The sequence below is a fragment of the Channa argus genome, chromosome 1, assembly GCF_033026475.1.
Source record: "Channa argus isolate prfri chromosome 1, Channa argus male v1.0, whole genome shotgun sequence".
NCBI lineage: Eukaryota > Metazoa > Chordata > Actinopteri > Anabantiformes > Channidae > Channa > Channa argus.
The window spans coordinates 19,517,390-19,532,435 of record NC_090197.1 but is presented as its reverse complement, the minus strand read 5'-3'; the positions used below and the strand labels follow the sequence as shown (position 1 = coordinate 19,532,435).

The following is a 15,046-nucleotide window of genomic DNA, read 5'->3' as shown; positions in this document are numbered from 1 at the left end:
GAAGATATGTGCACACTTTAAAGGTGCTTTGTGGAGTTTTCTTGTAAGAAAAAGAAAAGTACAATGGGCATGTTTGCATTCAGTGTTTCTCACCAAGGCAATATGCATGTCTCACTGAGGCCTTACAAACATATAGTTTATGTTTAGACTGAAACATTTGTCGGAATGTTTCCTGCCATTTGTGTTCTCACATGTGTTTGTGTGTCGCAAAATTGGAGACTTACGGGGTACCCTGTACCATAGTAACAGGGTATTTGTGCTGTACTAGTTGGTGTAAACTGTGGTTTCATATAAATGCTGTGCTTAAAACCAAACAGTCAGTGTGCAGTAATTATTTAAACAGTGATATGTCCATGATATGTGATTGCATAAAATAAATGGGGGGGAACTGCTTTTCTTCCCGGATTCTCTTACTAATGCAGAGCCCAAAGCTAAGCTTGCCAAACATCTGGACACAGTGACCCAGTGATACAAATTCTATTAGACACATGCACAAGCAGATCTGAGCCAAGGCCTGCCACATGTAGACCTCTGTAGTTCTCTGAAATCCTGCCCATATGGGAGATTTTCTACTCTGGTAGCATGTTCTTTATAATCCTGATTTGCCACATTGTCCCGTACTTCTCTTCTTCCAAACATTAAGGGTTTTGCGCAGCACTGTGTGTGTGTGTTTTTGTGTTTTTTTTCAAAGGTAAATTTAACAATGCAGTGAATTAGGTCTTGCATTCCTACAGTGTACTGTGTGTGCAGTGCCTCCTCTGTCACCAAGTGTAGCTTCTGGCTAGGTAGAAACCTTTTTGATATTCTATACACTGAGGATAGAAATCCTAAGGAAAAGTAGTTGAGCAGTCTAACTTTGATGTGAGCAGGTGAATGTCTAGTTTTGCAGCTTTGGCAGAAGCTAGATTTTTACTTCAAGCTTATTTTGTTGCTACATCTACATTATGGTTTATCTAGCAGCTTTTACAATTCACTAAAAACTCTCTCTCTAATCTCCTTTGGTGCTGCTGCTGCAGACAACTACCTACAATGTACCAGATTGTGAGAGCCCTATTGTTATGCAAGTCATGTCTGACCCTAGTTCTGTGAGTCGGCATCATCCTGCTCTGCTATTTGCCCAAGGCCAGGTTCATTAATTAGAGAAGAGTCCTGTGGGAAGGTCTGTGCTTCTCTGTCCAACGTCCCACTCTCATTACAGCTGTTTGTTAGAGTGGGGCCCCAGCAACAACACCAGGGGACAAGGGACCAACATGTAGCAGCTGGGTTGTGAAGTGTACATCGACAATGTGAAGGTAGAAATGGCAGAAACATGGACACCGACCAAGACAACACCAGAAACTGAAAAATAAAACTCTTACAAAAAAGGAACCATCTATTGATTTCCCCTAATGGCTGTAAAATTTTCAACAGAGACCACAAATACCTAAACTTGACTGTTAGAAGAAGGCAATATTAACATGTGATAGGGTCACCTACAAACCCAATTTCTAAAGAAGTCGGGACTGTGTTTACAAAGATATGCTGTGGTAGCATGTGCAGAATGAAGCCTGGCATTTTCCTGCTGAAATATCCACTGACTTCCCAGAAAAGAAGTTTTCTTGTTGGCAGCACATGTCTCCTCATCCATATGCAAGTTAGCTAGCCCATGGGCAGTGATCCACCCCGACACATCAGAATGCCTTTTCACTTACAGTACAACAGTCTAGATGGCCTTTTTATTGTCTTTTGCCTGCTGTGGAACACTTTTTCACTGTCTTTCAGTTCATCTTGAGCTCAGGCTCAAACAACTCCGCAGTGTTTCTGCACAGAACTGATGTGTGAGTTTCAAGATGCATTTCTGGATGCAGCAGTGGACTGTGTTAAGAGACAACATTTTTCCAAAGTGCCTCTTTTCTAGTCAATCATGAACCCCTCACCTCTTAGCAATTAATTTTAAAATCATCCAGGAGGATGTAGCTACATTATTTTATACACTTGTGTTTCTTGTTTTGCTTCTGTGTGTTGCAGGCATCAAACTGTGAATTTGTTTATATTTGCATAAAACAATTGAGTTGGTCATGTGAACACTTTTTTTGTACTTTTTTCAGGGTGACAAATCATAAATGTTTGTTTTTAGTGCATTTTAGAAAAAAGAAAATTCAGCTCTTCTGAAAATAGGGTTTGTAATTCAATGACCGATTCATTATCAGTGTCAGTTCTGTGCTTTCTATGTGCACCCTTTAAATAAGTGTAGTATTGGAAATCTATAAAAAATCCTGTGTCTACATGAAGCCCAAACTGCAGCTTGAAGAAAATGCCAAACTGCTGTTCTCTTGTCAGCAATGTACTTCTACAACCTGCACATCACACTGCACACCTGTGATGCCATCTCAGACTGACATGTAAGTGTGAAACAAGAAAAGAAAATCTCTACACATGAGCAAACACGCACACGCACACACACACAGAGACACACACACACACACAGATACACACGAAACAGCAGCAATTATCAAACTCATGTTTAGAACCCCATTCAGATTTTTGTGGTGGAAATATGCAGCCATGATTTCATTTAGGAGAAATAAGCTAATACGAGAAACAGCCCACAACAACAATTAATAAAACACCACGGAGATGCAATCAATGGACTGAATTTTGCGGGGGAATAAAAGGTATTGTCTGTTTTATAGCAAGTGGGAAAACAAACAAAAGATGTGACTGTGGCACACGCTATTAGTGAGCTCTGTATGTCTGAAAATAGATCTTTATCATGTAAAAACAAGGATTTAGTCTTAGGCATATGGGGTACGGTGAGTCATACATAAAAAAGTACACATTAAAGTGAGAGGTTTGGCTGCTGGGTTACAACTCCGGCCAGGCATGTGTTGCATTGCTGGGAAGCTCTTGTCTGCTGGAATATACTTCAGTTTTTCTGGGTTGACATTTTAAAGTCAAGGATCAAAGTGCTTCTCTCATCATTTTGTCGTGTACAGCCCGGCTGTGTTTGCTCACATGCGAATGTTGGAGTGCAGGGAATATCCTCAGAGGTCAATAGGCAACTACTTTAAAGCTCTAAGCTCTGAGGGTAGCTTAGCAATATATTTGTCGGGTTACGCAATCTGACCAGTGAAAGTGAGAGAGAGTCTGGCTTGGCAGAAACGGACGGTACCTCGTGACGAGGGTGGAGAGTATGCTGGATAGACTCACCAGCACAATGACAGCAGCAGGCCCAACAAAAGCATAAAGCAGCCCACCCTCCAATGATAACCAGCAGCTGGAGGAAAAGCAGAGGAACAGAGAAATGTTTTAAGTAGAAACACACAGCAAAATCACAGCTGTGTCAAGTAATTAAAGACAAGTACACACTCAATTAAGTATCACATTTATTTAAATGTCCTTAGTGAGGGATAAGGCAGTCATTTCTACATTTCTGTAAATATTGCCCTCAGTGCAGAGCAAATTTATTACGTAGATTACCTAAAACGTATCCTCAAACTGTAAATGGTCTTGTGAAATTTCATTTGGTGTGAAAGCTACTTAAGATTTAATGACTTTAAATGTGTCCTCCAGTGATGTCATCACAGCACACTGAAGCCCCTATGTCGTCTTAATTGTAACTCAGTGGTGAGAATGCTGAAGATGAAAACCACACAGCCTAGAAGCTAATATGCAATCTTCAAATTAATGGGATGTTAAGTAAGAGGAAGCAAATTTGTAAACAGTGTTTTCACTGAATCTGTTATACCACTGATTAGATAAGAGATTTTTTTGTGAGCATTTCTTGTCCAACAAAACTTTACATGACTCTTTTTGACTCTGAAAGTTTGTTATTTAAATATCACCTGGGGATTTTTCACCCTCACATGAAATGACTGCATGGGAGAAATGACTTTAAAAATAGTTTTCAGGGCTTTAATTTCTCTTATCTTGTAGAATATCCAAAGCCCTCTAACATTTGATATCAGGAACACTGTATTATGTCAAATTAATGAGCACAAAGATTTGATCTGCATTTTGCCAAATGTAGAGAGAGACAGGCTGAAGTGCCCCTGAGACACAGGATAAGAAAAAGCTCGTATAGCAGCTGTATGGATAGACTGGTTGTTCATGTGATAAAAACGAAAAATACATTATGGGTTTATACATTCAGCTGTTTACAGCATAGCATTCACTAAATGGCCACCCCTGCTATGGTATAAAGTAAAACTGTATAAAAAATACAACAATTATAAAGTAGACCCTAGATTTAGGGAAAAGACTGAGACATCATTTTACATAGAAAAGGGAAACTTTTTGCTTTGTGTGGTCAGCAATAAAGGCAAGTAATGGATCTCGCTGTGGCTCCAGCTCATCCAAAGACTAATCAGAGGCTAGTATTTGGTTAAGATGCTGGACTTACTAGTTGGCCGTGCCGTAACCTCTTGCTCTGGTAAAACCCACCGACACTGCTACAACAAGGGCTGGAAGACCTGCAGCAGTCAGAGAGAGAAAGATCAAAAGGGAGAAACTGAGGATAACATGAGGATGATTTCAGCAAAATAAAGATTCTCCAGAGTGAACAACACCATGTGTCTTCTGGTTCATATGCAGAGCTGCAATGCAACGTGTAACGTGCATATGCAATTAAAACTGCGTAGGAAAGCCCATGTGCTCTGCACAACATGTGGGTCTAGCTACAGGTGTGACAACAAGGCTCGGATCACAGTTTATTGCAGGGATGGAAGCAGTGTTTTGAGCAATTCAGGACATTTCCATTGCATTCAGTGTGTGTCCGTATATCTGCAGTGTGCATTAACACTGCCATTGGTGACCTTCCAGCCCAGCATGCGTGCATGTGTGTGTGTGTGTGTTTGTGAGCATGTGAGTGGAGAAGGAGAGAAGGAGTCTATGAAAATGTGAGGTATAACTTCGAGTGGTCAATAAGTCATGCATTAATTAGCTAAATCAAGCAATTTGTGTATGTCTGTGTGTGGGTATGTGTGTGTATAAATGAAAGAGAGAGAGAGAGAGAGAGAGAGAGAGAGAGACTGAGTATCACAGAGAGCGTGCCAGAAAAAGAAGGAAATATGCTGGGCCCGTAATGAGCTTGGCTCTGAAATATTCATGTAATTAACAAAGCTGTGATTATGGCTGCAAATGAAAAGCAATTAGAAAAAGTCACATTAACATTAACAAATAAGATGGTGGGGAGCCAGGCTGGTCCACTAACCAACATGCGCAAAGTTTCAATTAGACAACAACATCAATCTACCATTTACCGGTATATAATACGGTGAGCACACACCTATGCATTTGGCCGTACATGCTTCTCCTGCTAATCTAACACAGATCCAGTCACACCCCATATCTCCTGTTTCCATGGCAACTGATTTCAATCACATAATTTGGGGAGAAAATTGCAAAATGGACGTGAGGAGGATAAGCTGTTTGATCCTCTCCACTCTGCCTGACTGTTTCAGGAATTACACGGGCATTTGTGAGTGTACTGGCTAATTCTATAGCTGCGTACTCAACACACACACATACACACACAAACTGTGCCAGTATCTCCTTCTCTATCTGAGACTGTACAACAATCTATACATTCTGCTTCCTCAGTATCAGGTACGGGCATCAGTGACTTGGCAGATTAGACTAGTGGGATCAATATCAAATGAAATGAGCAGATGGTGTGTAAGGTGACAGTGGTGGGGGCCGTGTTGTGATTTCAAGTGCCATTTCGAAGCATCTTGTCGGTTTTTGGCAAAGATGCTTCAAGATAGCTTCGCTTTGTTTCCTTTAGGCTCTAACATCCCTTATGTCTGTTGCATCATTGTGTAGTACATTAGGAGGACATTATATTATTGATGTGTGAAAGGCATAGGGAAGTGGCATTACCTGCACTATAATTGTATAGTTTGACACCCTGTGTGAGTTTGTATGCAACTCACAATGGCTACAGCAGATGAAATCACATTATAAACTGTAATAAAAGCCTTTCGTTAAACAAAGGACTGTAAGTAGAAAAAAATATTTTGAATGAGGAGACAGCAAATGAAGTTTATTAAGCATAATGCAGACAACACAACCACACGATAATCTATTACATTTTCTTGTGCAAAAAAGCCTGTCTGCTGCTCTCCATCACCAATTTATGTCACACAACAGTGGTTCAATCAGCACCCAATTCAGAAAAGCATCTTCATTTGTTATGCAGAAAATCCTCTGGCACACAGTTCATATTTCAGCAACAGCAGTTATTGTAAGTGTTATGCTGAAAGCCACTATAATACTGATGAGTCCTTCCAAATGTAGTAATTACAGGAATTCAAGCTATTAACACATCTTGTACTGGTCAAAATGACTGACACGATCTCTGGGAAACCATGTAAACAGTATACCTTACAGTGCCAAGTACAGATAATGCTGATGCTTATGAAGGATGTTGCCAGTCAAGATGAATGATGTCTCTCTGTCAGGGCAGTGTTTTCATATGCTTTTATGGATGCACACGCATGTGAAAGTTATGCGATGTTTATTTGGTCTAAAAAAAACAAACAAACAAAAAAAAAAAACTACTTATAGAGTTAAAAGAGTAAAACAATATTTAGTATCTTAATCTAAATAGGAAAGTATGAGTTCAAGCAGTTGTGAACAAAGAATAAATACAATTCTGAGAGAAAATAACAATGGTTTTAATGAAAGAACCCTGCAGGCGCCTATAGAATCGGATAGAATGATTCCAATTAACTGTATTCTTCATGACCCATAACTATCTTTGCTTCGGAAATCGATTTAGCTGCCGATAAACAGCAGCTTGAATTATGGTAACACAATGTCTTTGTCTCAGTAATGATCACTAATGTAACTAATAATAAGGAAAAGTAATTTCTTTAACAACAGAACATAATCCAAGACACAAAAAAATGGCAGACACAATTTGTTTTTGTTTTTTAATTAAGTTATTGTGTCATTGTGTTGTTGTCCTGTTAGACTGTTAGCTACCTACAGAAGTAATCAATCATCACAACTCTGATTCTAAAAAAGTTGGGAAGATGTGAAATCGTAAATAAAAACTGAATGCAATTTGTTAATCTAATTAATCCATATTTTATTTACAATAGAATATAAACAACATATCAGATGTTAAAATAGACAATTTACCATTAAATGGAAAATATTTGAATTTGATGGCAGCAACACTTCACAAAATGTTGGAAGAGGGTGAAGTTTACCATTGTGTAGCATCCCCTCTTCTTTTAACAACTGTCTATAAATGTCTGGGATTTTAGAGTTTTAGGAGAGGAATGTTGTCTGATGCAGGATTCTAGTTTCTCAACAGTTCCGGGCTTTGTTTCTGAATTTTTTGCTTTATGATGCGCCAAATGTTTTCTATTGGTGAAAGGTCTGGACTACAGACAGGCCAGATCAGAGTCTGATTTGATCAGAGTCTTCTCCTGCGAATCCACGCCATTGTGATAGAAGTGTGTGGTGTGGTATTGTCTTGCTAAAATATGCAAAACCTTCCCTAAAAGAGACATTGTCTGGTTCGGAGCATATGTTGCCCTAAAAGCTCTATGTACTTTCCAGCATTGATGGATGCCCACGCTATAGGCACTAATGCAACCCCATACCATCAGAGATGCAGAAGTTTGAACTGTCTGCTGATAACAAGCTGGATAGTCCCTCTCCTCTTTAGTCCGCAGGACATGGCATCCATGGTTTCCAAAAAGAATTTCAAATTTTGATTTTATCTGACTACAGAACATTTTTCAATTTTACCTCAGACCATTTTAAATGAGCTTTGGCCCAGAGAACACGGCAGAGTTTCTGGATCCTGTTCACATATGGCTTCTTCTTTGCATGATGCAGCTTTAACTTGTGGATTGCACAGTGAACTGTGTTCACAGACAGTGATTTCTGGAAGTGTTCCCGAGCCCATGCAGTGATGTCCAGTAGAGAATCATTCCATTTAATGCAGGGCCTGAAGATCATGCACATCCAGTTTTGACCTTTGGCCCTGTCCCTTGCTCACAGAGATTCATCCTGATTCTCTGAATCTTTTAAAGATATTATATACTATAGATAGTTGGATCTTCAAAGTCTTTGCAATTGTACTATGAGGAACATATTTCTGAAATTGTTCCACAATTTTTAGAAGCAGTTTGTCACAGATTGGTAAACCTTTGCCAATCTTTACATTCGAGAGGCTCTGCCTCTCTGAAATGCTCCTTTTAACAGAGTCATGTTACTGATCTGTTGCCAATTAACCTAATTATTTTTCAAATGCTCCTCCATTTGTTTTTGATTTGCAGCGATTACTTTGCCAGCATTTTTTGCCCCTGTTCCAACTTTTTTGAGATATGTTGCCTTCATCAAATTCACAATGAAAATGGTAAAATGTTTCACTTTCGACATCTGATATGTATTCATTTCATTGCATCTCATTGCATTCTGTTTTTATTTATGTTTTCACATCTTCCCAACTTTTTTGGAATCAGGGTTGTATATCACAAATATGTCAATATGAAAATCAGGTGTGACAAGGCCATATAACTAAAACTTGAGCGCAAACCTCAACTCTACACACACACACACACACACACACCGGTGTGAAAAAGTTCTACTGGATGCTCACCCCAACCAAGGCAGAGAAAACGCTTGCGAATGAGTCGTGATCTCATTTTGCCAATGACAGCCAGGTAGGACTGCCACGCCTCTGTCAGCACCCAGCAGAAGGATGCTAAGAAGAAGAAGTGCAGGAAGGCAGCAGTCACAGTACAGAGGCCCTAAAGAGAAAGCAAGAGATAAAATAGTAACATGCAAAATATAGAAAAAAGTAAGAAAAGGTAGTTTTGTGAGGGGTATCATAATGAATCAACTCATAGAATTAGTCAGCAAAGGAAAATGAAACATCTGCATAATATAAAAGGACAGTGAAAAACTGAGTCTGATAGGTGTGGAACATGGGTTTGCTGCTCTCCGCATTTTGTTCAATGCAGCCTGCCTTAGTCAGAGAACTTGAAGTGTTCCATGTGCCAAAACTGTCAGCTGCCACTTTAAAGTCTTTACTCAATGTATCATGTATACTGCTAAAACCTGTGATTGTTTTTTGACAGTTTGGTTTCTAGCCATTAGAAAAAGGTTTAGTTATGTGTTATGCTAATCAGAAGAGCTGCAAGCACTGTGGAAATCCATTTGCTATGTGTTAGAGTTTGCCGTTTGCCTTACCTTGCTAAGCGTTTGAGATTGTCCCACCAAAATCAATAAATTGGAGGCCAAGATGGACAGACAAAAATTTACCAAGATGATTGATCTCTCTGAGCGGATATATCTACAGAGCAGAGCAGGAGATACAGAAAAGAGGAAGACAGGACAGACATGAAGTTAAATGGTTTTGGACACTGCATGGCTATTATCTTGTTTTGCCACCTGTCATGTGTGTTACCAATCATACTAATCACTAACCCCGAGTGCATTTCAACCATGTATTCCCTGTTAGGCCTCATTGGAGATTTGGCATAGCACAGGACACACAGACACACACACACAGACACACACACTACACTTTATGTGTTTGTAGAATCCTGAACAGTGAGAACAATAACCTCTGTTCACCCACCTGGGACTCTACCAAGTACATGCATATATGAGTGTGTTCTCACCTCCAGAAGGCAGCATAGATTAGCAGCAGGATGAGCAGAGCTGTGCAGGAGACCCCGCAGCCCACCATGAGGGGCACAGAGGGCAGGCTGGTAGGACCCATGTCCTGGAGAAGGAGAGGAGCAAGTGAAGAGGAGAGACAGAGAGAGCAGAAGGCCTAGTTACTAGTTATTATATAAAGAGTTCACGTAGATTCATAGACAACAGTAGAGTTATTTTTGGCTTACACTATCTTATCTACACTGGTCCTACACTCACTAATTGCATTTGACCTCTTCTCCTTTGTAAATTTGCATAAATATGATAAATGTAAGACGGGTTGACGTTTTTTTATTATGTGAACTAAATGTGAAGCTAAATCCAAAGTCCAGTCCAAACCATCGCAATCTTAAACTACGTGAGGATAAAATAAGATAAAACAACAATAAAACACGTCTGTATTTAAAGCTATAGTTTTAAATTTGCAGTATTTATAATGCCAGTGCTAACTAAGCTGTGTCAATCGGCTTTACAGCCCCGCTTCTAAAGAGAGGGTTAACATTAGGGTAAAATTCAGTGTCATATTCAGGGTTTTCATATGAATAGGATATATAAGCTTTAGCTTAATTCATAGCTGGATAGATTACCGGCATATGTGTAAGGTAAAGTAAAAGCTGATTAGAACAAATCCTGTTAATTTGCTGGCCTGTATAGATTAAATGCTGGCAAAGTTCCTGCTTTGCACTTACAGCATCTATTAACTCTTACACTACCCTTAGTTGAATTCCCTTTGGTAGCCCATCTTAATCATAGCCTGCTGATTATATGCAATTACCTGTAATTAGAATTACAAGAGTCAGTTAGATGCAGTTGGATAATAACACATAATTATTATCTAAGTTATTTGTTAAAAGTAGTGCACCTATCCTGACCATGGGATATCACCTATGTAACAATTCCTGGCATCACCTACATCACATATAATTATAGTTTCAACTAAGTGTTATTTATTATGACTGACTGAGTTAGTCAACCAAGTGTTAAAGTAGAGAATACACACTTATGAAGGCCTAAGAAAAGTGCACACTCTCCATGCATCCATTTACAACCATTGTTTAATTTTGTACATGTACAAGGGTAAGAGCACTAGACCATAGAGCATAATTAAGCAATTTAGGTCATGATGTACAGTGAACCTCTGCTTCGCCTCTCTCTCTTGAGGTGCGCCTTTGAAACGATGAGCAACAGACAAATGAAGCTGCGCGAAGAGCATACATCCCGCTGCGTCCCAAATGGGCTTGATGTTTGGCCTGCTTTTAAGATCTCAATCACACAATTTACCTCAGTTTACCCCCTACGGTGGCTAGCCTTTCCTTTTCGCCCCAAAGATTTATCACTGTGCGCACACGTGCACCACGCAACGTGGCTTTTTTTCTCGAAATAAAGTTCATACTTGCACACAAAAGCACGTCCAGACAGATGTGCCAAGTAATTGAGAGTCAGTGTTTAAGCTGCATAAATGTCTGTGTCTGTCTATTCAAGATGAGCTGAAGGCAGAGGAGGAAAGCACGAGAGTGGATAAAAGAAAGCAAACTAAAAAGGAGAAGGAATGAAAAACAGAAAGACATAGAGTGGGAAGAGTTAAGAACCAGTAAGAGAAAGCAAAGAGTGGGAGGAGGAAAAAATAGATAAGGAAAAAAAACGAGTGTGAGTCAAAGCTTCCATTTTAGTTGTTTCCCTTGGCCCATCATAGGAAGCCAATTTCTCCAGAGGAAAGTGGAATCGACTGGAATACCAATACAGTACACATACACAAACACTAGGAGAAAGGAATGGAGGTGAAACATAATCAAAACCGCCACATTAAAAAAGAAAGACACACAAGAAAAGAGAAAGATGGGGGTATCACAAGCAGCTGCTTTGGGAAGGGAACGGCCTAGGAGGAGAGTCAGAGACAACAGAGACTCCCTGTGTTTTGGTTTTATGTAGAGAGGAAGGTCAAAGAATATGAAGGCATTTGTGTTTTTTTTTTTGAGGCCTCACAGATCAAACATGGAAGATGCTTGGGGAATGACTACAGTAGGGCGCACACACACACACACACACACACACACACACACACACACACTTTCAGCAGCTTAGTGAATTTCATTTTCTTTCTCTCTTTTAATTTGTAAAACATGACCTTCTACCACTTAGGCAATGCAATTACTTTTACTCAATATTAACTTTATGCAACATATGATTGGTCTGACATTGTCTCCTTAGTTGGTGTGTGTAGATTTGATAAGATTAAGCTCATAACATGGAAGGATGCTACTAAATGGTAAATGGAAAAAATAAATAAATAAAACTACGCCCATACAAACACAACACATCCCACCTGAGGCTACAGTGTCAGAAAAGTGCCCTGTCCTAAATAGATGTTGCATTTGAAGGAGATGTTGCCTATGTTTTGTGTGTGTTAGAAGAGAGAAAAGCACTGGGAGAGACTACAGATTAGTAAGAGTGTGCTGAGGCTCTGTTGTATATGGCCAGGCTCCCCTGGGCAGCTTGGCTACCATGTGATGGAGAAGATAGCTATTTTCAGCTCAGGAAGTTTAACCTACTTATCTCCTCTCACTGACAGTCCTCCCTCCCCTCCTGTACCTATCCGCTCCCCTCCCCTCTTTTCTCTCTCAATGGGATCTATTCTTCCCTCTTTACCTTTACCTATTTCTCACTCCACAGCAGTCTCTCTCATCCCCCTCTTTCACCCCATGCTCCTCTGTACCTCACTACTTCTTTTCCATTTCCTCTGCTATCCCTTTTACTAATGTAGGGGATGCAGGAAGACATTCAGTAGTAACATCACACAATACTGAACTCAAGTAATGAACTGTAATTCCACAAATGCATCATCCAAAGGATATGTGTGTGTATGTGTGTGTGTGTGTGTGTGTGTGTATACACACACACACTCTGCTTTAATTTCACCAACAGAAGACAGATAAGTTAGCAAGAAGCTAGTGAATCATTTACTGTATAAAGGGCCATTTATTTCCCCAAGGAGTTGGCACAGAACAAAGCTGAGCCAAAAGTCAAGTGACAATTACTCTTCCACTCAATAGATGGCAGAAAATGTGAACTCAATGAATACTTCAGTTATTTTATATATATATATGCCTGGATGTGCCAATAAGTTCACCAGATACTTGTAGCCACTACAAAGCCATAGAATCTGTTAATGTTGGGTAAGATGTTATTAGGATGATATAAAAAAAAAAAAATCAGTTCCTCCAGGTCTTTGCAATGTAAAAATCACAACAACTAATTCAGTCAATCCTCATTATTTGTGATCCTGCAATTTCAAAGGTCATCAAATTGCAACATCCATCACCATTTTTTTTTTTTTTTTAATTAAAGCTGTAACAAAATCAAACATTGTAGGCCACAAGATTTCAGAAATGTCTCTAAAATCCTGGAAATACTGAAACACTTTACCTATTGGTACTCAAAGCGCTTTACACTGCTTCTTATTCACCCATTCGCACTCACAATCACACACACACACTCGCACACCGATGAGGGAGCTGCTAATGTACCTGGCCAACACTCAATGGGAGCAACTAAGTGTCTTGCTCAAGGACACTTTGACATGTGACTGGAGGAGCCGGGGATTGACCCAACAAGTACGAGATTGGTGGACAACCTCTCTACTTCCTGCACCACAGTCGCTTTATCATGTTGCTAACATTGAGTTTCTGCTATTCTGTCATCTGTTTTCCTCTCATGGCACTGGGTAAATATTACTTACTATATTATTTAGGTGAAATGAGCATACCCTACATAATTCAGGTGGATAGGCTTTGGCTGTGTCCAAAATCTCCTATTTAATAATTCATTACTCTTTGTATAACATACAGTAAATAGTCCACTCAATAGGGAGCAGTCAATAGAGATTACAGACACTTATTATTAATTGTTTATATTGCGTCATCCCTAATAACTGGTTGAGCTCTCAGAAAAAAAGTTAATGAACCCGGAATATAATTAGCCTTTTTGTACGTTTGGTTCCTTTGTTCAAAGTTCATGGTTTTCACATTTTATTATCTGAACTAAAATCCATTAATAAATACCCAACCCATGCTATTTTTTAAGCTCTTACGGGTCTAAAACAAGGCTCTTGCTAACAGGTGGCTAAATGAAACTTTACAGCAATCTTTCAGTCTTGTTGGGTTTATAAAATGTGAGTCACTAACTTTATCAGGTCACTGTGCGACTACAAATTGGAAATTTAAAGGTGGTGATGTTTTAATCAAGCGACCTTATTTCACTGTACAGAACATGTACATTTTCTGAATCACAGAGCTTATTTTTTGCAAAATTCAAATTTTTTTATTTTTTCCAATGGACATATTTTTTTTCTTTTTCTTGAGGGAACCAGGAAGATGCTGGCTTCTGGGTTGGACGACCAAAAAACAAAACAAAAAAAAAAACAGCACTCTATTTTCTTATCTCTAAAAGGGAGCATTGCATTGTGGGATTGTTAGCAGAAAGTAGTGTACATGCTGTACCAATTTTCATTCCATTGTGGAAGTTCTGAGTGCACTATATAGTGAACAGATTTTCACACTCAAAATTTGGACACTTCTATAAAATACCAAACATAATACAGCATATCATGCACTATAAAGTAAGTAGAAACTAATATCAACTTCTGAGCTCAAGTCTCTTGTCACTATTTAGCAACCTAAACGTCAGACACATCACAGCTTTAAATTTAACGTCATCCATTAAGTCCATGTCCTTATCCTACTTTTTTTTTTCTTTGATTTTAGTGCTGCTTGTTGAACCAAAATGTTGAGTATCCAGCACAGCATGAGACAAACCATAAAACTCTAGATTAAAGTCAAGAGGACTAAGATTTATCTTTTCTTCAGGGTACCTGAAGGGTCCTGTGACAACAGTTATGATCACAGCATAAAGTACACCTACCCTTGCAAATCACACCTTCAGTTCTTATGCATCTTCAGTCAGAAAAACACAGCTACATCATTTGACCTGTTTATTTTGTCACTGTTTCCATAAGTCTTTGATTAACATTTAATTTGTTACAATGGATTAAAAATTTAGATTATCTCACATATTTTAGCAACCCCTTTTAGTTTAACTACAGTTGACAAGTGCAAGATTTGTGCATACTGTAACTTTGTACTCTTTCTTCATGTGGGACCAGCCTTGTTTCTTTTTCTAAGCTGTCTCTAGTTAAGTTATATTAAAGTAAAATATGACCTGCAATCTTTTAGTGCCTCAATCATCGCTATCATTCCCCCACAGTCAAATCAAGTGCTTTGGCCATTAGTAGCCTAAATAATAGAGCCAGCTGTGAGATTTTTCCACTCTGATTAGGTGCCGGTGAGCACTAATGACAGCAGAGAAAACGGCTTCAATTCATCTCAAG

The 15,046-nt window shown here is 39.1% G+C and overlaps 1 protein-coding gene across 31 annotated transcripts in view; it reads right to left on the bottom strand.

The window, feature by feature from the left end:
- Window positions 1-15,046, bottom strand: part of adgrb2 (adhesion G protein-coupled receptor B2) — a 217,436-nt gene that overhangs the window by 37,447 nt on the left and 164,943 nt on the right. For all 31 annotated transcript variants that reach the window (XR_010914464.1, XR_010914472.1, XR_010914463.1 and 28 more), the window contains 5 exons: window positions 9,627-9,730; window positions 9,193-9,295; window positions 8,600-8,750; window positions 4,382-4,451; window positions 3,190-3,256 (listed from right to left, as the gene is read on the bottom strand). Coding sequence is in view for 24 of the 31 variants with exons in the window: in XM_067505318.1 (XP_067361419.1) it covers window positions 3,190-3,256; window positions 4,382-4,451; window positions 8,600-8,750; window positions 9,193-9,295; window positions 9,627-9,730 (495 nt within the window). In the remaining 7 variants the exon portion in view is untranslated. The remainder of the gene's footprint in view (window positions 1-3,189; window positions 3,257-4,381; window positions 4,452-8,599; window positions 8,751-9,192; window positions 9,296-9,626; window positions 9,731-15,046) is intronic.